This window comes from Paramisgurnus dabryanus, chromosome 8, assembly GCF_030506205.2.
Source record: "Paramisgurnus dabryanus chromosome 8, PD_genome_1.1, whole genome shotgun sequence".
NCBI classification, from domain to species: domain Eukaryota; kingdom Metazoa; phylum Chordata; class Actinopteri; order Cypriniformes; family Cobitidae; genus Paramisgurnus; species Paramisgurnus dabryanus.
In genome coordinates this window covers 36,815,276-36,840,016 of record NC_133344.1, presented here as the reverse complement: position 1 = coordinate 36,840,016, position 24,741 = coordinate 36,815,276, and the positions used below count along the sequence as shown (strand labels likewise).

The following is a 24,741-nucleotide window of genomic DNA, read 5'->3' as shown; positions in this document are numbered from 1 at the left end:
TTTTATTCATGCAAAACTGGAACTTTATTGGGGGGGAGACTTTTATTTTGACAAGCTGTTTATTTAATACGTGTGACAGACAGATGTGTGTGAGAATGCAGCAGGAAAGCTTTACTGTCCGTTACTCTGTCTGTTTTACATTTGATTTTTCTCACACATTTAAATAGATACTAATCAGACATTTAATCAGAGGACTGATCTCAGCGCGAGCACGCGCACATACACCTGTGCACATCGAACTCGGTTTAGCCGATTTAGGTTTTCGCTCACGATCAAGAGAAAACCATTGCCCGTATTTATCAGATGTGAAGGCGTTGCATTTATTTGTGATCGTGTGCAGGTGTTTTTGAAGCGCAGTGGATGAGCATGCATTAGCGCAGCATCAGTTTGTCAGTGCGCATGCGCACGCTGGAAGAGAGCATGAGACCGCTGTCAGTGCTGTGGAGAATCATGAGATATCTGCTCCTGCGACCCGAGACCCTGCTGCTTCTCTGCATAAGTCTCGCTCTGTGGAGCTATCTCTTCCACACCGATGATGTAAAGACCATCGTCCAATCCATGAACGTGATGAAGGGTAAGATGAAGATGATGCCGACTGATGGAGATGATGTTGTGGATGAACGGAAGGTGTCCAGGACATGGGAGTTCAGGAGTCCGACCGCAGCCGTGTACTCTATCCAGGGCAAGAGAGATCATATGGAGGACAGGTTTCATATTCTCACTGACACCATCAACAGAAGCCATCCAGACATCTTTGGCATCTTTGATGGACATGGAGGAGAGGTAATTCATCTGGATTTACCATGGTATATGTGCTAATCATTTACTAGAAGTACTAATGCTTTAATATTAAGTACTAAAATATTAAAATATATTAAAATCTTAATCAATTTAGTGCTGAACTTTGGTTTGTTTGTGCATTTAAACATAATCGCTTATATGGGACAACTGTGTGAAACTACATGAAACAACTTTATATGTCAATAACAAGAAACAATTTAGGTGACAACTCTGAAACTCATCAACCAGTAATAATATAATAATATACTTAACACTACGTAACATTACGTTTTTCATATTATGACAAGTACTGAAATTATTTTGCATTACCCAACAGATTTAATATTTTGCCTTGATTTTCACTTTCTCACATGCATTTGACCAAATATGTTATTTTTTCTGCTAAACTGGGTTAATGACAATGTATTACAATTGGATAAATGTCTTAAAAATTATGAATAAATGAAATGCAAGATCAGCTTGATAAAAGTGTGATGTGCCAGCATGTTTCTGCATAAACAGATGTTGGCTAAAATGTAAGACCAATGGAGGTCTTCCTCCTTTAGTAATGATTGTTTTGTTTATATTCTGATTTATGAATCATATGATACACACAGTGTTGGGTGTAACTACTTACTAAGTAATTAGTTACTGTAATTTAATGGCTTTCTCCCTTGAAAAAGTAAAGTAAAGGGATTACTTACACTCAAAAAAAAAAAAAGATTTTTAAGTGCAGTTCACTTTACATAAACTATTCATGTTGATTTAATGTGATTGTGGCTATTTCTTACTTAAACACGATTGCATCATGTTAAACTGAATTCCTCTTTGGCTTAACTTGAAAGAACATGTTTCAATCAAGGTGCAGTTCATATGGCTGAAGAATAAATTATACAATAAAATAAAGGATATTCTTGCTTCATTTTAAATAATTCTATTATTATTTTCTAGCTTGACCAGATTATATAATGGTAGATTATATATTTTTTTTGTTATTCTGATTTAATTGAACGAAATACTGTGTATGGATTGTAGATCAATTATAGTTAATACAATAGTGGATTTAACATCAACATTTAAAGTCTAAAGTTAAAAATTATTGATCATCCCTTGTCTCCCTTGTAAATGTCGCCCTTTTAGTGACTTAATATCTGCGCTATCCTCAGTTTCAGTAGGTGATGGTTATACAGCATCTAGCTTGCAGCTGTTGTGCCTTGCAGCTAATTCATTACGATGGCATAAAATAATGTGTTCAAAGGTACAGTTAATTAAAAATACATTTATTTTCTCATCTGTGAACATGATTAGCTACTATCCACTAGGTGGCGCTCTTACTCAACTTAAAAAACACTAAAGCATCTACAGATCCAAAAACAGTAAAAACTCTGTTTATGCTTGGATCATCGTTCTGAATCTGATCTCTGACAAAAGTCCTTTACAAAAATGCAATTATCTCAGCTTTTTGTTCAAACTTTTGTATTTTTGAAGAAACCTACCCATATTTGAGAGGTGATAAAAAGAAAACAATTTGAGATAGGATGAAATATTCTTTGATTTAATATATTATATGTTTATATATTTAAAGAAGAATTTTTTTTTGAAAGGCATTAAACTTTGGTGAAAATCATCAAAAATGCTGCCACTGGCTGGAAACATTTTTAAAAAACGCTGGCGGAGAAAGCTGGAAAGTTTTTTTTATTCTTTATCATCACCACCTACAGTATAATACTGGGATGAATCGATTCTGTTGTGAAATGACCATTTGTTGGTCTAACTGACACACACCTTCATCCACAATTCAATGCACCAGCCATGCCATTGATTGCTGTTAAATTTAAATGACATCATTAAATCAATTTTCACATTCTTGTTACCTAGCAATGTTCTTCTGTAGCATTCCGGCAAAACCATTCATGTGGCACCTCCTGCTTTTACCAGGATTTTCCCATACTTTACCTTTCTATCCCGCTATCATCCCATTTAAACATTTATCTGCATTTCTCTCATATTTTTAATCTTTCTATAAAAAAAATCCCACTGGACGTATTTGATATGTTTGCTACATTCGTCGCTGGGAAAGCACTTTTGGGATAATTTAAGTACACAACTGCATTAAATATATCATACTCTGCAAGAAGTTTATTTAAAAATTTGTGGCAAACCTCATAGAATAACAGGCAAAAAAAATAATTTTAAGTTTCAGTTTAATTTTATTTGTATAACGCTTTTCACAATGGGCATTGTCGTGAAGCTTCTTTAACAAAATCTTTAAAAAAACAAGATAAAAAAAAAAACAGAAACCATCAGTATTAACCAGAGCTCTTCACATAAATTCACATTTGAAAAGCTTTGGTTATCCCGTTTTGTTTTACTTTAAAAGACCTATATGAGTTCCCATAAAAAGCAAAGCTCCTCTCTGAAGTATCTGCAGAGCACATGTTTGGATGGGGCTGTCTGAAGGAATTTTACTAAATGTGCAGAGGGTCACAAACATCTGCTGCAGATGGTTTACATGCATTTTATGCATTCATCTAGAAATCTGTGTGACCAAAATAAACTCAGAATAACAGTAAATTCTAGTTTTGTGCACTTTTACATCTCACAATGCTTTCTTGAGAGACAGACGGAGACGTCCGTTTGATGTGCTGACATAAAGAACCACCAGTTTTCCTACTCTCTGCCTTCAGTCTGTACAGTAGCTGTACCTGTGTGTCTGTTTGGTGACTGGATTGGATTAGACTTGGGATGATTTTCTCACTGATGATTTAAAAGTTTTAAATCAGGTTGTCAGAGGATAAAAGTCACACACAGCAGGAATTATTACAGCAGATTCCTAATGGAGGATATATTTTGCCTCTCATATGGTAATAAATACAATCATATGAACAGTAAGGATCTGATCCTGAACAAGCTGTGTGTTTTAGCGTAGTTTAAAAGCATATGGTCCAACCCTCAATGAGAAGTCTGTGTTCAGGGCAAGTGCCAAAATCCCAGAGAGTCCCAAGTCTTAAAACCATTGGCCTTGTTGATCTGGGCCAGTACTACTCACAAAGCATCTTAAAGCTAAAAGTAGCTCTTTTAGTAGCTGATTTAGGAGAAACTCTAAAACAGGGGTTTTCAAACTTTTTGTGTGTGTGGACCAATATTTGTAATCAAGAATTTTCGGGGACCACCTCATAATACTCATAATACGTATGTCTACACAAAGTCATGAATTAATCTGCACATCTAAATAGGCTTACTAGCACTAAAACTATAACTGGTCATCACATCAGTACAACAGGTTTGTTAAAAAAAAAGTTTACTGCACAAAACGGCTGCCACATATTTTTATTTATTTATTTACTCAAGCGCCCGAGGGCTTGGTTTATTTGAACAACGGGCTTATTTCCATAGCAATGGATTAGAATGAAATCCATAACAAGAACACTTGGATATAGTCAACATATCAACACCTTTGGCGATTTTAGGGGATTATTAATCTTCAGAGTTTTACAAGTCCACTTAACAGCACATCCGCAAAACATTTCAGAAACGCGAGATCAAGAAACTAACTGGAAATTAAAATAATAACAGGCCTTATTCATTCCATTTTTAAACATTCCGTTTCATATAAATTGCCTATAAAGGCTATGAATGAATTAATTAATGAATTCTTTATTTCTTTTCAGTGAACCTGTTGCTATCCACCGATCCATTTTGTACGGCACTGAACTTGAATGTCACGGCCGAGCGCCACTGGCCTATTTTAGTAATCACAATAACTTGACAATTTAATTTTAAATTTATATACATTTTCTTATATCAATATTCTTTATATACATATTCTTAAAAATATATATATTATTTAATATTTTATTTTGCCTTTACACGGACCATCTGCAGTACCCTCACGGACCACTAGTGAGATCAGGAGGGTGTGATGTGGGGTGAGATCAGGAGTGGGTAACATGGAGAAAAATCAGGAGGGGTGTGACGTGGAGTGAGATCAGGAGTGAAATAGGCTGCCTTTGGTTGATTGAAAACCATATGCGCTGAATACTTCTGTGTCTGTGTCTCAGGCAGCAGCAGAGTATGTACAGACTCATCTTCCAGCGGTCCTGAGTAAACAGCTCCAGCAGTATGAGAGACAGAAGGAGAACACCCTGCTGAACCATCAGTCAATCCTCAAGCAGCACATACTTAACATGGACAAAGAGCTTGTGGAGAAACTCTCAGCCTCCTATGATGAAGCAGGTGATGAAACAGTGAACATCAATTCATTCAGGATTCTTTTTTTTATAGTTTTAGTAGTTAATTGAATTATGAAATAACATGTGGTGATTTTGACCAAACTTATGGCTTTTAATTATCTATATATTGGTATCACCTACCATATTCACATTTATTCTGCATTTACACATCAATGGAGTTTTGGTTCCTTGCTGGTGTTGTCCTGTTGATTTGTTTACTGGGAGACTGCTGACATTAAATTCGTTATGAGTTTGTACATTTTGTCAACATAGCTTTTATTATAATGATACAACTATTTTCTTTTTAAATCCACTTTTCAGTATGCATTGCTTGGGTAAATTGCATGGTATTATTGCAGATTTTCTATGCTTGCTTTATTCCTATTCTTGATATTACGGCAAATTCTCCATGTTTGTTACGCTCCTGTTTTTAAATAATCTTTGGGGGCAGCACAGGGGGTCACTGGGTAGCACTGTTGCCTCACAGTCTTTCTCTGTGGAGTTTGCATGTTCTCCCTGTGTCAGCTTTAGTTTACACCTGTTTTCTCCCGCAGTCCAAAAACATAAACGTAAGGTGAATTGAAGATGTCCACTAATGTGTGTATTGATCAACTTGTGAATGCATAGATTAATCGGTTCTCGTCATGAATATAGCCATAGATGCTGGAATGGCTGTAAGAATAAACAAATAATCTTGTAAAAACATAATTTCCATGTAAACTGTAAGGTCTTGGTTTAATTTGATAATTTTTATCATCTATCATATTAAGTGACATTAATGTCCTATGGCAGGATTCCCCAAATCTTACCCTGGAGGGCCGGAGCACTACAGAGTTTAGGTCCAACCCTAATCAAACTTATCCACCTGTGATTTTCTAGTGATCATGAAGACCTTGATTAGCTTGCTCATTCAATATCACTCAGACAAAGCTTTTTGTTAATACATTTTTATCATCAGCAGTCTTTTAGTGGATAATGTGTGTGTGGAAAACTCTCTTACTGTATGGGTTGCTAAATTTTTGTTTATCAGGAACTACATGTCTGGTGGCTCTGCTGTCTGAGAAGCAGCTGACTGTAGCTAACGTTGGCGACTCAAGGGCCGTGTTGTGTGATAAAGAGGGTAATGCCATCTCACTGTCACATGACCACAAACCTTACCAGCTAAAAGAGAGAAAGAGGATCAAGAAAGCAGGTGCGTCTGCACAGTCACTCCACGCATACCTGCAGGAGATATTAATATTACTAATAGCCTATGGGGTGGTTTTCCTGGACAGGGATTAGCTTAAACCAGGACTAGGCCTTAGTTTAATTAGGAAATATAACTAGTTTTAACAAACATGCCTTATTAAAACATTAATGTGGTGCATTTTGAGGCAAAACATAAGGGATTGATTTATTTTAAGATATGTATGTGCAAGTTGTTTTCAGTTTGACAGCTCTTAATTTTATTTTAGTCTAGGACTAGTTTAATCTCTGTCCGGGAAACCACCCCTAAACGAGTGAATCACATTTTAAACTTTTCACTGCTAAAAGTTACTAAATTAAAGAATGCACTGTGAATGAGTACTCTGACTTTTAATATTTGCAGGGCAGGGTAGGCTTGTTTTATAGAAATTCTTAATTGAGCACAATTTTCACATCTAAAATTTTCATTACAAATAGGCTCAGATGTCTGGTTTAGGGTCAGATGATAATAATGCTAATGTTTCCTGAAAACTGGGATTTTCTTTTGAAACTAGAAAATAAGAAGCAGTTAGTGTGAGATCTTTTTAAACAGTTCTTCTGCAGTACTCAAGTAGTATTCCAGGAGTCCTAATCCAGCACTCATGCAGTACTCATGTAGTATTCTCGAAGACCATCTGCACTACTCATGTAGTATTCCCAGAGTAGTCATGCAGTACTCGTAGTATTCTCACAGTTCTTCTCCAGTACTCATGTTGTATTCCCGGAGTACTAATCCAGCACTCATGCAGTACTCATGTAGTATTCTCACAGTTCTTCTGCAGTACTCATGTAGTATTCCCAGAGTACTCATGCAGTACTCATGTAGTATTCTCGCAGTTCTTCTACAGTACTCGTAGTATTCACAGAGTACTCATGCAGTACTCGTGTAGTATTCACAGAGTACTCATGTAGTATTCTCGCAGTACTTCTGCAGTACTCATGTAGTATTCACAGAGTACTCTTGCAGTACTCATGTAGTATTCTCGCAGTACTCGTCCAGTACTTCTGCAGTACTCATGTAGTATTCCCAGAGTACTCATGCAATATTTTTGCTGTACTCATGTAGTATTTTCACAGTACTTGTGCAGTGCTCTTGCAGTACACATGCAGTAATCTTGTAATACTAGTGCAGTAATCTTGTAATACTGGTACAGTACTCGTGCAGTAATCTTGTAGTACTGGTACAGTACTAGTGCGGTACTCGTGCAGTAATTTTGTAATACTGGTACAGTACTTGTGCAGTAATCTTGTAGTACTAATACAGTACTAGTGCGGTACTCGTGCAGTAATTTTGTAATACTGGTACAGTATTAAGGCAGTACTCATGCAGTAATCTTAAAGTACGGGTCAAGTACTCATGCAGTAACCATGCAGTAATGTGATAATACTGATACAATAATAGTGCAGATCTCTTCCTTTACTCCTGCAGTACTCTTATAATGCTCCTGTACTACTGCAGCCATTTTCATGTGAGTGTTTCTGTTTTCTCTTCTTTAGGTGGCTTCATTAGTTTCAATGGATCATGGCGTGTGCAGGGCATTCTAGCCATGTCTCGTTCACTTGGGGATTATCCATTTAAGAAACTGAACATGTTAATCCCTGACCCTGATGTACTGACATTTGACCTTGACAAACTGCAGCCTCAGTTTATTATTTTGGCATCAGACGGGCTTTGGGACACCTTTAGCAACGAGGAAGCTGTACATTTCATTAAAGAACGTCTCAACGAGCCGCATTTTGGTGCTAAGAGCATCGTCCTTCAGTCGTTTTATCGTGGCTGTCCTGACAATATCACCGTGATGGTGGTAAAGTTAAAAAAAAGACGCTCTAAAGCTGCTGGCCAGTGAAGATGAATCAACTCTCAAATGTAAAACTTAAAGTAAACAAGTATTTTTATGAATGAATAATTGAAAGTAATTCACATTATGCATAAGTTAAATGCCATATGTTAACACTGTCAACTGTATTTTTGGAGCAATTGTTTGTATTTACATTGATGTACAAATGTACACAAATCCCTATTAAATTTTCGGCAATCTTTATGCTTCTCTTTTGCAGGGAAGATTTATAGGATCCATATCTGTCAGGTTCTAACACAGACAATACAGTCCCCCCCAAAAATTCGTAAAAAGCAGTTCCTATTACCCATGGGGTGACGTCAGGTTATTTGTGTTCTTTATGGCTGCTTTTCCATTGTCTGGATCGGTACCATGCACTTTGACTCGTTTCGCCTTACTTGGGCTTGGTCTGCTTTTCCATTGAGTAGAGTACCGCTTTGGAGTGGGTGGGATTATAGGCGTGTTATATTATTTATGCACTGCCTACTGCTGTAACATCATACAAAACACGAGCAACAGAGCATCGTTGGAATACAGTGTTTCCCATACATTCATTTATTTGTCTCAGTCAGTCACAAAATCAAAATTGACCACCACAAGTAGATTTTTGCACATAATTTTTATCACTACCTCTGTATCACAGTTTCTGTACAAACACCCGTGGCATCAATCAACGCACTCCGCCACAAAAGTCACGAATGCCTTCTTACAGTATAGTGGTGTGGCTACACATGACCAATTCACCTGTGGAGTTTAACCAATGTCAGCAATACCCAACAGTTTATTCAAAACACTTCATTAAGTGAGGCATTGAGTGAAAAAGGGAAAGTGTGAGGTGAAGTGTGTGCCTCTGCTACCTCTGTACAATATAAAAAGTGAAAAGTGGGTTCAACCTAAAAAAATTATTTCATCTGGTAAGTTTATTTAACAAACCTTTGTCACCTAAAGTGTAACTAATGTTCATTTTTAACTTAATTTTTTTTTAGGTGTTATTTTAAGTTGAACCAACTTTAAACAAATACAAACTATTATTCCATTACAACATCAGTTCTGTTCATAAAAACACACCATTTCTACACGCATCTTTAATGAAACACTTTGCGATATTTCAGGCATATCTGATTTGTCACTTGATTGAAAATGATTATAGAAAGATTTTAATGGAAGTATGTTGCCTTATTGTAGTTTAATGTTTATGAATTATTTGCCAAACTTGTGTCGTGATCCAGCATTTGTGTTGAGGGAGTTCAGTGTGTCATATGCACATTAAATATTATTGTATTTTAAATACTGACATTTCATTGAGACAGGAATAACAAAATGAATGTTTATATTAAATAAATAATATAACACATTCAGAACAATAGAAATTGAAATTTGTTTTCAGACAGTTTTGAAAAATTCTTATTCCAATGCTGATTGTGTTGAAGAATGAAAGAAGTACATTTGTATTGTTTTTGTTGCATTTCAGAAACTGTAAAAAAGTTCAAATTAATTGAGAGTAATTAAAATAATAGTGATGAAATCTACTATCTGTCTATATATCTGATCTGTTTTGCTAGAACATAATTGCATTATTCTGATAAAATGTTGGGTTTAAAGGGGACATTTCACAAGACTTTTTTAAGATGTCAAATAAATCTTTGGTGTCCCCAGAGTATGTATGTGACTTTTTTTTTGCTGAAAATACAATATAGATAATTTATTATAGGATTTTAAAATTTCCACATTGCAGATGTGCTGTTTTGGGGTGTTTATTCTTAAATGCAAATGAGCTTATATCTGCAATAAATAGCAGTGCTGTGGTTGGATGCAGATTAAGGGGCGATATCAGGGCTTGACATTAACACCCGCCAAATGCGAGTAGTTTTCGGCTGTTGCAGGTAAGACAGCCAATCCCACTAGCCACTTTGGCAGGTTGAATTTTTATTGTAGTTTTTTTTTTAAGTTATGCGAAATGCCAAACAATGTGTTATATGACACTGGGAAACTACAACTCCCATAAGCATTCCTTGCATCCAGGGCAACATAGGCAGGCCTACAGTAGGGGTGGTTTTTTTCCACGGCCGTCTCGCGCGTGCACACGTCAGCACTGCTTTCATTTATTATAGAAAGATTTTGATAAACGCACACCAGACCTGTCAAATGTCTTATAAGGACACTCAATTTTTTTTTAAATAGGCAAATGTTCTAGCTTGCCTAGAGTTAAAAAATTTATTTAATTTTTTGGAATCCATTCAGCTGATTTCCGGGTCTGGCTGTACCACTTTTAGCATAGGTTAGCATAATCCATTGAATCTGAATAGACCATTAGCATCACGCTAAAAAATAACTAAAGAGTTTTTATATTTTTCCTATTTAAAACTCTAGATTCAATGGATTATGCTAAGCTATGCTAAAAGTGGTACCCCGGACCCAGCGATCAGTTGAATGGATTGCAAAACGGTAAAAAATTAAATGTTTAACTCTAGGGGAGCTGAAAAAAAAGTGGAGTGTCCCTTTAAAATAACCACGAGAGCAATGTCTGTGGTAACCGTGGTATTAGGGGAATAATTGACTCCGGTCCATTTAATTATTTGAAAATAATGCACACCCAAGGTGTAACGGCACTCCGCTACGCATTACCCATACTTATATATAATTCAACGGCCCGTCATCAATTATTCCTTACTTAAATATGGATATTGTTCTTACAAAATTGCATCAATTACCCACAGAAGGCCTTTATTTACCCACCTGGAGCTGTGTGGATTACTTTTGTGAAGGATGCATGCACATTTTTTGAACTTCAACGTCAGGAACCGACATTTTCTAAAATAACTGAAACTGTGTTCATCTGAAAGACGGACATATATTTATCTCGGGTGGCTTGAGAGGGTGAGCAAATCATGGGGTAATTTTCTTTCTATGGCATTTTTTATTTAAAAATAATCAATTTAGGCAAAAGAGAAAAAGTGATGGTGGGCACAACCGTCTTTCCATTCTTTTTTCTTTTATTATTTCAGGAATGCAAGATTTTATCTTCAACCTATAGGAAAGATGGACAGTAAATAATTTTATGTACACATTTAAAATTGTCTATAAATGTGCACTGGAATTTTCTTCTCTGACAGAATTCTCACAAAACATTTTCATTTTTGACTGAACAACTGTGAAATCTTACACACTTTAATAAAGTTGATTAAATGTCTATAAAATACCATCCATTAAGAATAAAAGCATAGCCATTTCAATAGTGTGTATATCTAAAATGAGAGATATATATTTTTTATAAATCAGATTTTAGTAGCTTATGCACTTGCATTGTCAGTCCAATCAGATTATTTTTTAACAAATTGTTTTTAATTATTTTATTATTATTTGATTTATTTATTTATAGAGAACAATAGTAACAATAAATGCATATTTTTTTACCACCGGATTAGTGATGTCGAAATGTAAGGTACCGTACGTCTGCATAGCAATGGATTTAAGGCCCCACCTGTTATTTTCGTTAGCTGCTCATTCACAGTTATAGAAAGTGAAAGTAAAGAGGGTTTTGAATATTCAAACCATCTCTACTATGCGTCAGATGTCTGTGTCATAAGCTAAAAAATATATATTTTACAGATTCAAATGTTTTCTAATATTCTTTCTAGCGCCCCGGGGCATTTTGAAGTCATAATCCGTCCCTGAGTAATACAAATGTATAAAAACTGTTCTCTTAATTTAATATAGTGAAATAATATTTGGTTTATGACTCGTATTAAAGAACAACATTCCATCATTATAAACTTTTTGACAGATGCAAAAGAGAACAGACGGGACAAGTATAACTTACTGACTTTGCCAGGATGTCCCCCCTCCCCAGCGCGAGGCGGTGCCCGTTCACCGGCAATCCCAGCATACACCGCGCTTTCATTAGCATTAAATAGTCCGGTATCTACGGGAGCTGCGCAAGAAACGTTTACTACAAGAAAGTGACAAACATATAAAGATTATACTGTGATATAAAGAACCAGCGACAAAATGAGCGACAGCGAGAAACTGGACAAGCAGCGGCTGAAGAACTTCAAGAATAAAGGGCGCGATCTGGAGGTAAAGTCACTCACGCGCGCTGCTGTGACGTCGATCACTTTTACACCAAATTCACTAAATAAGCGTTTGTTCATACACACCGGGGTTATGATCTCATAACATCGGCTTTTCTGACTAAAACTTGTTGACGTTTGTGTGTCTGTTTGAGAATATATGCGGTAAATCGTACAAACGGGTGAAATGACGATGTTAGCTGTGCTGCTAACTGATCGTGCCCTTACCTCCGTATACCGTTAGCATCGAGATAACACTCATCACGACACGTAAATAAAGTGTGTTTAATGTACAACAGTAATATTTGTTGAGTAAAAGACGTCGTACAGTTGTAAAAGTGTAAATGCCTCGGGTTCAGGCCCTTACAGGAAAACATCCTGCCAGTGTTAGCATACATGCTAACTGCTGGCCTGCTACATCAAAACACATTTTAAACATCCACATCGTGTTTTATATAATTTGTTTGGCGGAAATGTATGCGTGTATGAAAAATTCCGAGCCGTTATTTATAAACTATTTTCTGTCGGTCAGTATAGTCATCTCCACTGCTATACTAGTGTTAGCAACTAGCTAACTAGTTAAACTAACGTTAGATCACATATACAGAACAAAACAAGCCACATACCGACACAAGCGTTCTTCTGTATACATTTGTTTGTTTAGATTTATAATTTTTATGGCTTCATTTAATGTTGAGTATTGGTAACACTAAAGTGAATGTTAGAAGTGGATGAGCTGTACATTATGTGATTTTCAAGTAGACTAAGGTGTATCATACTGTTATAAAACAAACAAAAAATGATTCACATGTATCTCCTGCATCTCTCTAATGTCTTGAACACTAGCGTTTGTTTAGTAAAAAAATTGATTCGATACATCTGGAAATGTAAAAACTGTTTTCCAAACTTCAAAACCTTGTTGAAATTAAATGTATATAAGTTAATAGTTGTGTTCCATCAGCTGCAGGTCATGTTTTGTGGGTGATTTATCTAGTTAAATGAACTGAGAATTTCATGGAAATGCATTTGCCAAAAGATTTTTAAAGCCCTGAACACTAATGCATAAAATACATTAAGTGTAATGTGTATATATAATGGTGCTAAAAAGTAAAAACTAACATAAAATGTATAAATTCTGAGAAAGCTGTACATAAATTAATTCTGTAGTAAGGAAAAGCTCATGGTAAACTCTGCGAGTGAAATGATCTCAAATTAACATATAAAATGGTTATTACAGTCATTGTAAGATATAAAGCCACCAATAAAATTAAGAGATGATTACAATGGTCCCTTTTACTATTATAGGTTTGAGTTAGGGATGCATAACGCGATTAATCTATAGCAGAATAAAAGTTTTTGTTTACATCATATGTGTGTGAACTGTGTATAATAACTTTGTACAGATAAATGCACACACATGCATGTATATATTTAATAAATGTTTACATGTGTATATACATTTGCATATTTACATATAATTTATATTATATATAAATATAAATAAGTAATACATAAATATATATTTTTCTTAAAATTATACATGCATGTGTGCATATTTATTTATACATAATTATTACACACAGTTCACAAACAAAAACCTATAGATTAATTGCAATTAATCGTTATGCATCCCTAGTTTAAGTAAAATAAAAATTGATGACTTCCCACAACATTTCTACCAAATTCTTAATACAAATAATGTTTTTATGTACATTTATTTACAAAAAAGATGCAGTGTTTTCCAATCTTTAATACTGCAGAGGAGGGGAATCAAATTCATTTTAAGCTGAGGGCTGGATTGTAAATAAGATCACCACGTGAGGGACGGATAACTTTTTCAAACCTTATTGTGCTGATAATTGTGTTAATATTAACTAAACATACTACAAAATAATTAGCAAGAAAACTAAAAAAAAAACACGGCTCTGAAAACTACATTTCATAAGGCCTCAGAAACATTAACATACTCCTACTGTACAAATTCACATCTGTAAAACCTCACAGGTCTTGGGTTGAAAAGTCTTAATTTAACGTCATCTGTATGTTATATTAACAGAATTATACCTTATGCTCTCTGTGTTGCCAAATAATGCCCAAATCATACGTAATTACTTAAATTTGTTTAAAATATATTGTAAATGTCATTTAACAAAGAATGTGCTAGATTTGTAAATCACGCTTCCTTACATTTCTTCGACCGCCAGATCAACATCACAAGTTTTGGGGCAGTTGCTAATCTCATTTCTAGACGTTTGTAAAAGAGTCCTGACCAGCCATAACATTTTAAAAATATAATTTAATAAATCATCATGCGAGGGCTGAATTGGACACCTTTGCATGCCATGTTCTGAACCCCTTTATGTTTGACACCCCTGCTACAGAGAAAACAAGTTCAAATTCATTTCTTAACAACAAAATACTAATGTTTTTGTGTATTTTAAGAAAAATATTTTTTTCACTTCTTTAATGGGTCTTGTCATGCTTTCAGTCTTTTACATTGCTGTTGGCTGACTTTGTCACTTCTGAGGTTTGCCTTCGTTGAAATTCAACAGACACTGGACTGAAGTGGTTAAAATGCATCTAGAAATGATGATTATAGGCAAACTGGAGTGGCCTCTTAATTTTTTTTGCAGCTGTACAGATGAGTTTGTATTAAACTGACAGTAATTCAGAGATTAACAATAAAGACGATAATAATAACTGTGATTTCTTTTGTACAGACGATGAGAAGACAGCGAACAGAAGTGGTGGTTGAACTCAGAAAGGTAATAAAAGACCTGTCCATTCATCAACATATTATAGCTTTAATTGTGTATCGATGTAAGATATCACAGCCTGGTATTGTTTATAACCACTGTAGTAATTAGTAATAATGATTGTGTTACTACTAATATTTTACAACAAATTGGAATTATGTTAAATAGATAAAGATGTCACACATCACATACCATTGTAAGTGACTCTTGTTTGCGTGCTTTGATGCTTTTAAGTTAGTAAGTAGTCTGTAGTTAGTTCGTCACTAGTTGAGTCATCTGTCATAGAGTGTCTCAGTCATGTAGCTTGTGTATATCTGAGATGCGAGCAGACAGTGAGGATTATAGATTAGTTTGATATCTAGATTGATGTCCAGAGGTCGACAGAAAGAACGAGAGGAGCGACATGTTACATTTGAGTCAACTCTTATGTTTTGAATAAGTGGGAATTTTGTCTGTATGAATGATCTTTATAGGTAAAGCAGTCAGTAGTGTAGTGTAATTTTTTTTCATGTTTAAGAGCTATAATTGGGTCCCCAGTCCTTCTATCAACCTAGAAAATGTGAAAAAGATCAACACAGTAACTTAGTTTTTGTAAACCATTTTCTGCAAGCATGTTTGCAAAAATGTTCAGTAATGTAGAAAGCAAGTTTTATTATAATAATACTGGCCCTTAATCTGCACTATCCAACCACGTCACTGCCATTTAGTGCAGAGAGAGAAAACACAGTTGAGTTTCAATTTCAACAAATCGCCATTATGGTGATCAGTGTTTGCATTTTATCAGCTCATTTGTATTTTAAAGGACACACCCAAAAACGACACATTTTTGCTCACACCTACAAAGTGCCATTTTTAACTTGTTATATGTGGGGTATTTTGAGCTAAAACTTCACATAAGCACTCTGGGGACACTAAAGACTCCTTTTACATCTTAAAATAAGTCAACATAATGTGACAACTTTTTAAAAAAATGCTGGCCGGGAAAGAGTTAAGTGTTTGACTTCATGTAACGCTGTGCAGACAGATCGGTATGACATTAAAGGGCACCTTTTATGCAAAATCCACTTTTACAAGGTGTAAGGACATCTTGTAAAAATGGGCATAATATTTAAAGTACTAAGAGAAACTGTGGTACTGCGATGTCACAATCTGGTCAGTCTGCGCAGTGCCTCATGAATTTGAGCACACTTAAATGCAACATCATTTCTGTAGCAACCAATGCAGCTATTCCAGAAAACCAAAGAGTACAGTGCACACAAGTTCAAAGTTATGAAGTGTGGATTTAGTGTTAAGCTCTGTGATGCATGAATTAAAATCTACAGATGTAAACAAATACTCATAAGTGTATGTCACGTACCTGTGTGCTGTAGAATAAAAGAGATGAGCACCTGCTGAAGAGGAGGAACGTACCGCATGAAGATATCTGTGATGATTCTGATGCTGATGGAGATTTCAGATCAGTAAGTTCATTTGCAGATCTTTATGGATTATTGTTATAGTGTTTCTATGAAGCCTTTGAGCTTTCAATAATCTTGATCTTTGTTTGCTTTTACCCAATAGCAGAACACCTCTCTTGAAGCCATAGTGCAGGTGAGTCAAACCGCATCACAATAAACAGATGTCTGACTGAGAAATGGAGGAAATAATCTCAAAATGTGTTGTAAATAAAATAAGATTGTTCATATAGCCTCTTATTTGGTGTTACTCTTTAGAGACATTTGATGAATTGGAATTTTCAAGGCTGGAAACTTTCCATGGGAATAAACTGGGAATTTGGAAAAACGCAAAGTTGCCTATTACAGGGAACTTAAATTTAGTTAAAAAAAATTTGCAGGATTATTTTGTTTCATTTCTTGAATCCTGCACACAAAATAATGTCAAAATGTCCCGTCTTTGCATGTATTGACATACATTTGCTTAAAACTTCCTTGTGCTGTGTTTAAGCTAGTGTGCAACAACATTATACCATTGTAAAGACAAATACACTGACTGAGAAACATTTAGGTGAGATAATTTAAAAAAAAAGTATCCCAAAACCACCCAAAAGTTAAGACACAACTCCACTTTTAGCATAGCTTAGCATAATCCATTGAATCTGATTAGACCATTAGCATCGCGCTAAAAATAACCAATGGCTGCAGCAGGTGTAGTGATATTACACACTGCCCGAAAATGGTACCCTGCCATTGAAAGTTACTAAGGGGACTATTTTCGGCTGCTTCGTAATATCATTCCACCTCCTGTAGTCATGTTACAGCAGCAAAGTCCTTGATTATTACGCCAGAATGAGAGTATAGTCCTAGCCATATCTGTCTAGAAAATCACAACTTTTAATTTTCCGTCGGTCTAAGTACACAATGAAGCTACAGAAGAGTCAAGTTTTAAATAGGATAAATATCCAAACTCTTTGGTTATTTTTTAGCGCAATGCTAATGGTCTAATCAGATTCAATGGATTATGCTAAAAGTGCTAGGGCCAGACCCGGAGATCGGCTGAATGCATTCCAAAACGGTAAAAATCAAATGTTTAACTCTAGGGGAGCTGGAAAATGAGCATATTTTCAAAAAAGTGGAGTGTCTCTTTAATGTGTATATGATATAATATCATTGTTTTGTGTTTGTTTGTAGAACGCAACCAGTGATAACCAGGGCATTCAGCTGAGTGCTGTACAGGCGGCACGGTGAGTAACATCATCCTCATCATGGTGTTATATAACTCCTGTCGAGTGTTTTGTAAGAGCTGTAAAGTTTACCAGTCACTTGTGTTAAGGTTGTGCATGTTTTGAAACCCTGTGGGTTTTACAACATTGAGGAGCATTAACTTCTAGTGCCATTTGATGTCAAATTAAATCCTGTGAAAGACTATTGGTATTTTATAAGTTATTTTAAATCATTTTTTTAGGAAGCTGCTTTCGAGTGACCGTAACCCTCCAATAGATGACCTGATCAAGTCTGGTATCCTGCCCATCCTGGTGCACTGTCTGGACCGAGATGACAAGTAAGAGACGTGTGCGATGTTCAGGTGTCCTCGCCCGGATCTCTTGTTGAGTGCGTATCCTAATGTTTTTGTTTTGTGCAGTCCTTCTCTTCAGTTTGAAGCAGCCTGGGCTTTGACCAACATCGCTTCAGGCACATCTGAGCAGACGCAGGCTGTGGTCCAGTCAAGTATGTCCATGCTATATGTACTCTTTAATGTGTAGAGTTGTTGTTTCCATAAAGCTGTTGTTGCGTATAGTAGAGAAGAATTTCCTGTTTTATTTATTAATCAATTCATATCGCGACTTTTTAAACAAACTTGTTTTTGTTGAGTATGAGTGAGAACCCTATGCGATTGATATCTGGTTCTGGATGCAACTATTGCTGTGTCCAAAACCTAAGGCAGCTGACTTGAGACTAATAGAGGCTAATTACAACAACAGTCAAACGCTTATATATATATGTTGTGAAATCTATACATAAATGAAAATGCATCATGTGGTTTTGTGTTCATGTAGATGCAGTTCCTCTGTTCCTGCGACTGCTGCAGTCACCTCATCAGAATGTATGTGAACAGGCTGTCTGGGCTTTAGGTAACATCATCGGTGAGTGCTCTGTCTACACTGCTGCAGTCTCGCACACGCATGTTTATCATCACACTTGAATTACGTCCGAGACACATGAACTGCTGTTTATATATGTATCACTGTTTCTGTAGCTCGTTTGTGATTTAAAGAAAGTGTAGATGTGTTTGTTGAATGTGTTATTGATGAGATCGTATGGAGTAAAAGTGTGTTTTGGTGATGTTGCAGGTGATGGTCCACAGTGCAGAGATTATGTCATCAGTCTGGGAGTGGTCAAACCTCTGCTGTCCTTCATCAGTCCATCCATACCCATCACTTTCCTCCGCAATGTCACCTGGGTTATGGTTAACCTGTGTCGTCACAAGGACCCTCCACCACCCATGGAGACCATTCAGGAGGTACGGATTTGTTTGAATTGATATGTTTAGATACATATGGGCATCCAAGATGAATTTTAGTGTTTTTAAATTGTGTTGCTGTACCAAGCCTTGCTACGTTTATAGGACAGCAGGCCAACATTAGCTTGTATCTTCTGAAGAACAATATCTTTTCTAAGAGTTTATAGATTAAATGTTGTGAGACTTGAACACCATGTAAGAAAATAGATGTTAAAGTCAGTTGATCAGATTAACAGATGTGAAAGCTCATTATTTATTATTGTGATGTTGTTTCCTCACAGATTCTTCCTGCGCTGTGTGTACTGATTCACCACACTGATGTCAATGTAAGTGCTGGACACATACACAAACAAAGATTATAATGACACATGTTGTGATGACTGATGGGTTTTTGTTGTCTTTAGATTCTGGTAGACACTGTTTGGGCTCTGTCATACCTGACTGATGCTGGGAATGAGCAGATTCAAATGGTCATAGACTCTGGGATTGTACCGTACCTCGTCCCCTTACTCAGCCACCAGGAGGTTAAAGTTCAGGTATGACTTTTACATTCACATTAAACACATGTTCAGTGTAACAGGTCAGAATAGAGTCACCATTGGTGAAGGTCATAAAAGTGACTCTAGACCGATCAGCTGTAAAATTCCTGTGATTGGCTGCAGCGTTTGGCAATATAAAAATACATTTAATGTTAAATAACTTTCAGCGATTTCACAATTGATTTCTGTAATCATGATTTATTTAATCATTTGTCTGTCTTTGTTTTCAGACTGCAGCGTTGCGAGCTGTGGGAAACATTGTGACAGGAACTGATGAACAAACTCAGGTTGTGTTGAACTGTGATGCGCTGGGTCACTTTCCTGCTCTGCTTACACACCCCAAAGAGAAGATCAACAAGGTACATCCTGATCCTTAATGTAACACTCACAGATCAATAAGACTTGACTTTAGTCACTCACTTATTGGATATGATGAAAACAGAGGCGTGGCACTGGTGTGAGTGATGCGTGATTGGTTACAGCAACTGTAATACATAGATGTAGATGTAATGTTTAATTATGTAATACTTTAACTAGAGTAATGTGTGTGTGTGTGTGTCTGTGTGTGTCTGTGTGTGTCTGATGGGTCAGGGTGTCAAAGGTCATAGGTCACTGCTGATACAGGAGTGCATCTGAGGCAGCCGCTCACTCACACTGAGGCTTCTTTGCGGTCTAGCCGATGATTAGAGCCTCTGTATCATTCTGACCCTCAGCCGTCAGTGCCACGATCTCGACCGGGCCTGTGACCCTTTACACGCCCCGTGGTCTGATCCGACCCGTCTCGCTCTCACTGCATTCTCCTCACCTACTCTGCTGTGATTCACATTATGTGTTTTTCTATTGCAGGAGGCTGTGTGGTTCCTGTCCAACATCACGGCAGGGAACCAGCAACAGGTTCAGGCGGTAATTGATGCTAACCTGGTGCCCATGATTATACAGCTGCTGGATAAGGTGAGCGATGACCTTCAGCTCTCCAATGAAGCATAACGGTTCTCCAATGAGGATCTCGTGTTTTTACAGACCAGAGAGCTGAGTTATAATTGTAATGATGTGTTTTGTATATCTTGCAGGGTGATTTTGGCACTCAGAAAGAGGCAGCATGGGCCATCAGTAACCTGACCATCAGTGGCAGGAAGGATCAGGTGTGTTTTATATATATGTGCACACACAGGTTTCTGTAAATAGAGTTAGGATTCAGATGTAATTCCCCTCTTGTTCTGTAGGTGGCGTACCTGATTCAGCAGCAGGTGATTCCTCCCTTCTGTAATCTGCTGACAGTGAAGGATGCTCAGGTGGTTCAGGTGGTTTTGGATGGGCTCAGTAATATACTTAAGATGGCTGATGAAGAAGCAGAGACCATCGCTAACCTCATAGAGGAGTGTGGAGGTGAGAATACAGCCGAACACTTACTGCAGATCTGACATGTGATCAATCAATTTCACTCACGCTTGTGTGTTGTTTGTTTTCATCTGCTCAGGTTTGGAGAAGATCGAACAGCTACAGAATCATGAGAATGAGGACATCTACAAACTGGCTTATGAAATCATCGATCAGTTCTTCTCATCTGATGATGTAAGTCTGATGGTTCAGCTGTTATACACACAGCAGTCAGCTCAAACTGTTTCAAATCAAACTTTATTTATAAAGCACTTTTTAAAAACAGCAAGTGCGGTACAACCATGGGCAATACAATATAGAATAATTAAAAAAATGTAAGATAAATAAAATACAAACAAAATAAGGAACAGACGCTCTCATGCAGAGTTAAACTCCAAGCTACAGAAATGGGTTTTTAAACTGGACTTAAAGATGGTACGTTTTGGGCCTTTTTAACATGTAACGGCAAACTATTCCAAAGTTTAGGCCTAATTAACCGGGTTGTCCATTTTTAAAATCATTATACATTAAAACAACCAAGTTTTTTATTGAGTGCTTCACAAGTGATTTTAAAATGCCCAAATCCAGATCGAGATCCCTACAAGCACCCGCTGGTTTAAACAATCTTCAGTCATATTTTAAATTTCAGAAAATAAATGGTCACCCAGGCTTTAATTTCAACAAGACAACACAAAAGTGGCGCTATCGCGTTTGGGTGTTTCAAGGGCAGATATAATTGTTTGTTATTTGCAAAACCGTGTAATCCAATATTATAATTTCTATGAATAGATCCTAAAGGATGTATTTATAGAGAAAACAAAATAGGCCCCAAAATGGAGCCATGGGGCACCCCACACGGGACACACAGGGGACAAAGAGACAAACTTCTCCCAGCAAATGTATTCACTCCTGGTTTTAAGGCACACTCCTATCATACCTTAATCAACCGAACCGTGCCCAACTGCAATTGTCCCCCCTCCCTACTCCTCCAGAAGCATGCACTCACACTGTACTTTGAGCGATCCGAGCCCGGGCATGCTTTTGTCATTAGCCGGCCAGGGTGCGATTAACCAAGTACAGAGTGATCACACTAGTCAAACCAACCAGGCTTTAAGGGGGGTCAAATGTCCTCAGGTGTGGTTTGGTTGGGATAATGTGAGCGTGCCCTTACATGTACAGTAGGTCAAATTCACACATTTTTCCGTATGTACACCTATAAAGCTCAATATTTCAAGAGCGAGTTTGATGGGTTGTTTTGTGAAAAGTAAGCCTGCTACATTATGTAACACACTATTAGTCAAAGGCTTGTGGAAATTTTTACATGTTTTTTTATAATCTTAAAACCTTAAAGGGGACAGAGAATGAAAAACCATTTTTACCTTGTCTTTGTTGAATAATGGTAGTCTACCCACATTCACAAACATACAAAAAGTGCTAAACATGCTAAACATCTCAGTCTCATAGAAATTCTTCTTTTTGAAATGTTAGCCAGAAAACGGCCCAATCTGAAAAACTGATGCTTATGACATCACAGGCATCTCACTGCCCCTCCACTTTAAAATAACTGGCTACATTTTTTGAGTGGCAGCAAAGTCAGCCAATCAGTAATGAGATTGCAAGTTAAGCCAGTAGGGGGAGCCAAATAGGTGCAAAACCACTTTTTTAAAATCCCCCACCCTAATAGAGCTATCTGAGAAAGGTTTTTAGGAAGCTTCTAAGGCATTACAGACCCAAACAAACAATTTTTGTCTATAGGTCACATCACAGAACAAGGATAAATACTCCACTCAATCATTCTATGTCACCTTTAAGATGTGAAAGCATGGAAAGTAGTGCAGTTATACGGTCTTGAATTGATGGATGCAGATGACCTTGTGTTAGCTCGGGTCTGGGTGATCTTTACTACTCCTGAACATTCCCTTCTTCCATTGTTTAAGTGGTTTACAGATAATCTCAAGTATATTGAGCTGTTTCTAGCGATGACAGTAGTTGACCTCCAGCCTTTTCCTTTTTGACTCTAATCCTGACTGCTCATTCCCACATCTCTTTCAGATCGATGAGGACTCAAACCTTGTTCCCGAGGCCATCCAGGGGGGAACGTACGGGTTCAATTCCTCAACCAACGTGCCAGCGGAAGGATTCCAGTTCTAGAAGGTGACACGAAATGTGGAGTTTTGTTTGTGGCGCAGCACTCTGTTCAACATAAAAAATAATTACGAGAGAAAGCGAGCGAGAGAGCGTGTGAGGATAAATGAGATCCGTTGTGCTTGGCTGATGGGATCCACGGCTGCATCTAATCCAAGAGAAATTGAGCGGAGTTCCTTTGGCTTTCCGAAGGAAGCGCTCCATATGACGTTTGAGATGGCTTTGAGTGGATGCGAGTGCGAGTGAGTGGGTGACTACTGCGTTTCAAAACACGACCATCAGACCGAACGTGCTCTGAGAGAGCGACCTTCACTAAAACTATCTGCCGTGTCTTTTCGACAAACCAAAATCAAACCAATGGGAATAAGGAAGATATCACACATTAGGCAAGAATAAAGAAGACACGTGAGCACACTTCAGAGGTGGCCCGGATGTGTGTGTGATGTATGTATGCATCTATGTAAGTATGTATGTTTGTGTATGCGTGTGTTTGAACGGCCCCTGATCCTGGGGTCCGTTCATCTTCAGCTCTGGAGACGGATCCGGCGGACTGCAGACCTCTCCCTGCACGCCTGCGGTCCAACCGTGTGCGCAAGTGAATGGACGTGAAACGGTGTGTGTGCGCTTGACTGACTGGCTGGAGAAATGCAGGACTGAATGTAACGCCGCAACGATGCGGTCGACAACAAAAAAATCCAACAGTGCGTATGGAAGGTGACTTAATCTGGGATAATTTGGTGGGAAAATATGAATTGGCCTGGAAGAGTTCAATAATCACCTTCAATGGAATGACTTGATATTGATGATCTAAAGAAGACAATTGCATTTGAGTTTCCCCTTTTGTTTGTTTGCTATTGATGACACTGGATTTTTGAAGATCAGTCGAATGGCCCCAGTGTGCATTTCTTTACTTTTCTTGTCTTCCCCCTGTTTTGACTTTTATTTCCTTTTTAGTTTTTCAGTGCTGGTGTGTAAATGCATATAATACACGTTGTGCACTGTTGTAACTTTGCACAATCTTGGGCTGTTGTACATTTATGATATTCATGGTCATTATCCAAGGTTTTACTTTTCTGTTCTTAGATCCGTGGGTGGTTTTGAGCCGTCACATGATTATGAGGGGATGTATTACACAGATTTTATGTGTGACAGATTTCAGACATATCCTTTGCATGTGCTTAACTACAGCATAGGTCATTTTAGTGAGTTTTAGTTTAAGTGTAAGGTTTTTTTTTTTTTTTAAGATAACCTGCTGTGCTGTTTCTGTAATTTTATGTCTCCACCCACTTCTGGCCCCTGACGACAAGCAATTCTTCACCATTTTGCAAATAAGTGGTGTATAAACATGCCAGCATTCTCAACCTCTATGTGTAGTGCTAACCCAGACTAGATCTTGATTTGTAGATGTGTTGAGCTCCATTAAAGCAGTGAGATCTATCTGAGATTGAAGTCTTTTAGTTTCTCTGCAGACTGTGTGCTGTGCACGGACGGATATAGGAATGAATGCTTGTTTCCCAACACTGGTTTACAATCCTCAGTTTCTTTAATTGGCCGTCTTTCTGTTTGCATAAACTCTTGATGGCTATATTCGGTTTGATTTACTCCCCCACAGCATTCCTTGTTTGCAAATACGTAGTTTCAAAGAAGAAAAAATAGATGGTATACATCTCCTGTTGGACATAGACTACAGGCTCTGTACCTATTCAAATAAATATTCAAACATGTCCATTTCACCTCTCCATGACTCTGATTTCTGTGTGTTTGAGTGACAAGCACAGCAAAGCCCAATGTAGATCTGAGAGAATTCCAGGCTTTATATTTGC

At 37.2% G+C, this 24,741-nt stretch overlaps 2 protein-coding genes and 1 non-coding gene across 4 annotated transcripts; all 3 read left to right on the top strand.

Annotated features, from left to right (window-relative positions):
• The first annotated feature begins 68 nt into the window (after positions 1 to 68).
• On the top strand, positions 69 to 9,638 carry ppm1lb (protein phosphatase, Mg2+/Mn2+ dependent, 1Lb). Its single transcript, XM_065281705.2, has 4 exons — positions 69 to 783; positions 4,842 to 5,016; positions 6,043 to 6,204; positions 7,734 to 9,638. Exons 1-4 carry the CDS (start codon positions 400 to 402, stop codon positions 8,081 to 8,083), a joined length of 1,071 nt encoding a protein of 356 aa, XP_065137777.1. The 5' UTR covers positions 69 to 399; the 3' UTR covers positions 8,084 to 9,638.
• A 2,297-nt stretch (positions 9,639 to 11,935) lies between these two features.
• Positions 11,936 to 24,651, top strand: kpna4 (karyopherin alpha 4 (importin alpha 3)). 2 transcript variants are annotated; one of them, XM_065281703.1, is made up of 17 exons: positions 11,936 to 12,151; positions 14,865 to 14,909; positions 16,271 to 16,360; positions 16,464 to 16,490; positions 17,528 to 17,580; positions 17,802 to 17,897; positions 17,979 to 18,064; positions 18,394 to 18,480; positions 18,688 to 18,857; positions 19,139 to 19,183; positions 19,262 to 19,393; positions 19,627 to 19,755; positions 20,243 to 20,347; positions 20,467 to 20,538; positions 20,620 to 20,782; positions 20,874 to 20,968; positions 22,826 to 24,651. In XM_065281703.1, the coding sequence occupies exons 1-17, from the start codon at positions 12,083 to 12,085 to the stop codon at positions 22,922 to 22,924; spliced, it is 1,563 nt and encodes a 520-aa protein (XP_065137775.1). In that variant the 5' UTR covers positions 11,936 to 12,082; the 3' UTR covers positions 22,925 to 24,651. The 2 variants fall into 2 exon arrangements, with proteins under 2 accessions (XP_065137775.1, XP_065137773.1); XM_065281701.1 differs by having other exon boundaries at positions 11,937 to 12,151; positions 16,461 to 16,490.
• On the top strand, positions 19,821 to 20,171 carry LOC135771988 (small Cajal body-specific RNA 7). Its single transcript, XR_010543189.1, has one exon.
• Positions 24,652 to 24,741: the final 90 nt, after the last annotated feature.

Excerpts from the sequence above, each read along its gene's own strand:
- ppm1lb (XM_065281705.2), top strand. The coding sequence starts at position 400 with ATGCGCACGCTGGAAGAGAGCATGAGACCGCTGTCAGTGCTGTGGAGA. Across the intron at positions 784-4,841 it reads TTGATGGACATGGAGGAGAG|GCAGCAGCAGAGTATGTACA; the intron begins GTAATTCATCTG and ends TCTGTGTCTCAG. Across the intron at positions 5,017-6,042 it reads AGCCTCCTATGATGAAGCAG|GAACTACATGTCTGGTGGCT; the intron begins GTGATGAAACAG and ends TTTGTTTATCAG.
- kpna4 (XM_065281701.1), top strand. The coding sequence starts at position 12,083 with ATGAGCGACAGCGAGAAACTGGACAAGCAGCGGCTGAAGAACTTCAAG. Across the intron at positions 19,394-19,626 it reads ACCAGGAGGTTAAAGTTCAG|ACTGCAGCGTTGCGAGCTGT; the intron begins GTATGACTTTTA and ends CTTTGTTTTCAG. Across the intron at positions 20,348-20,466 it reads TTATACAGCTGCTGGATAAG|GGTGATTTTGGCACTCAGAA; the intron begins GTGAGCGATGAC and ends TATATCTTGCAG.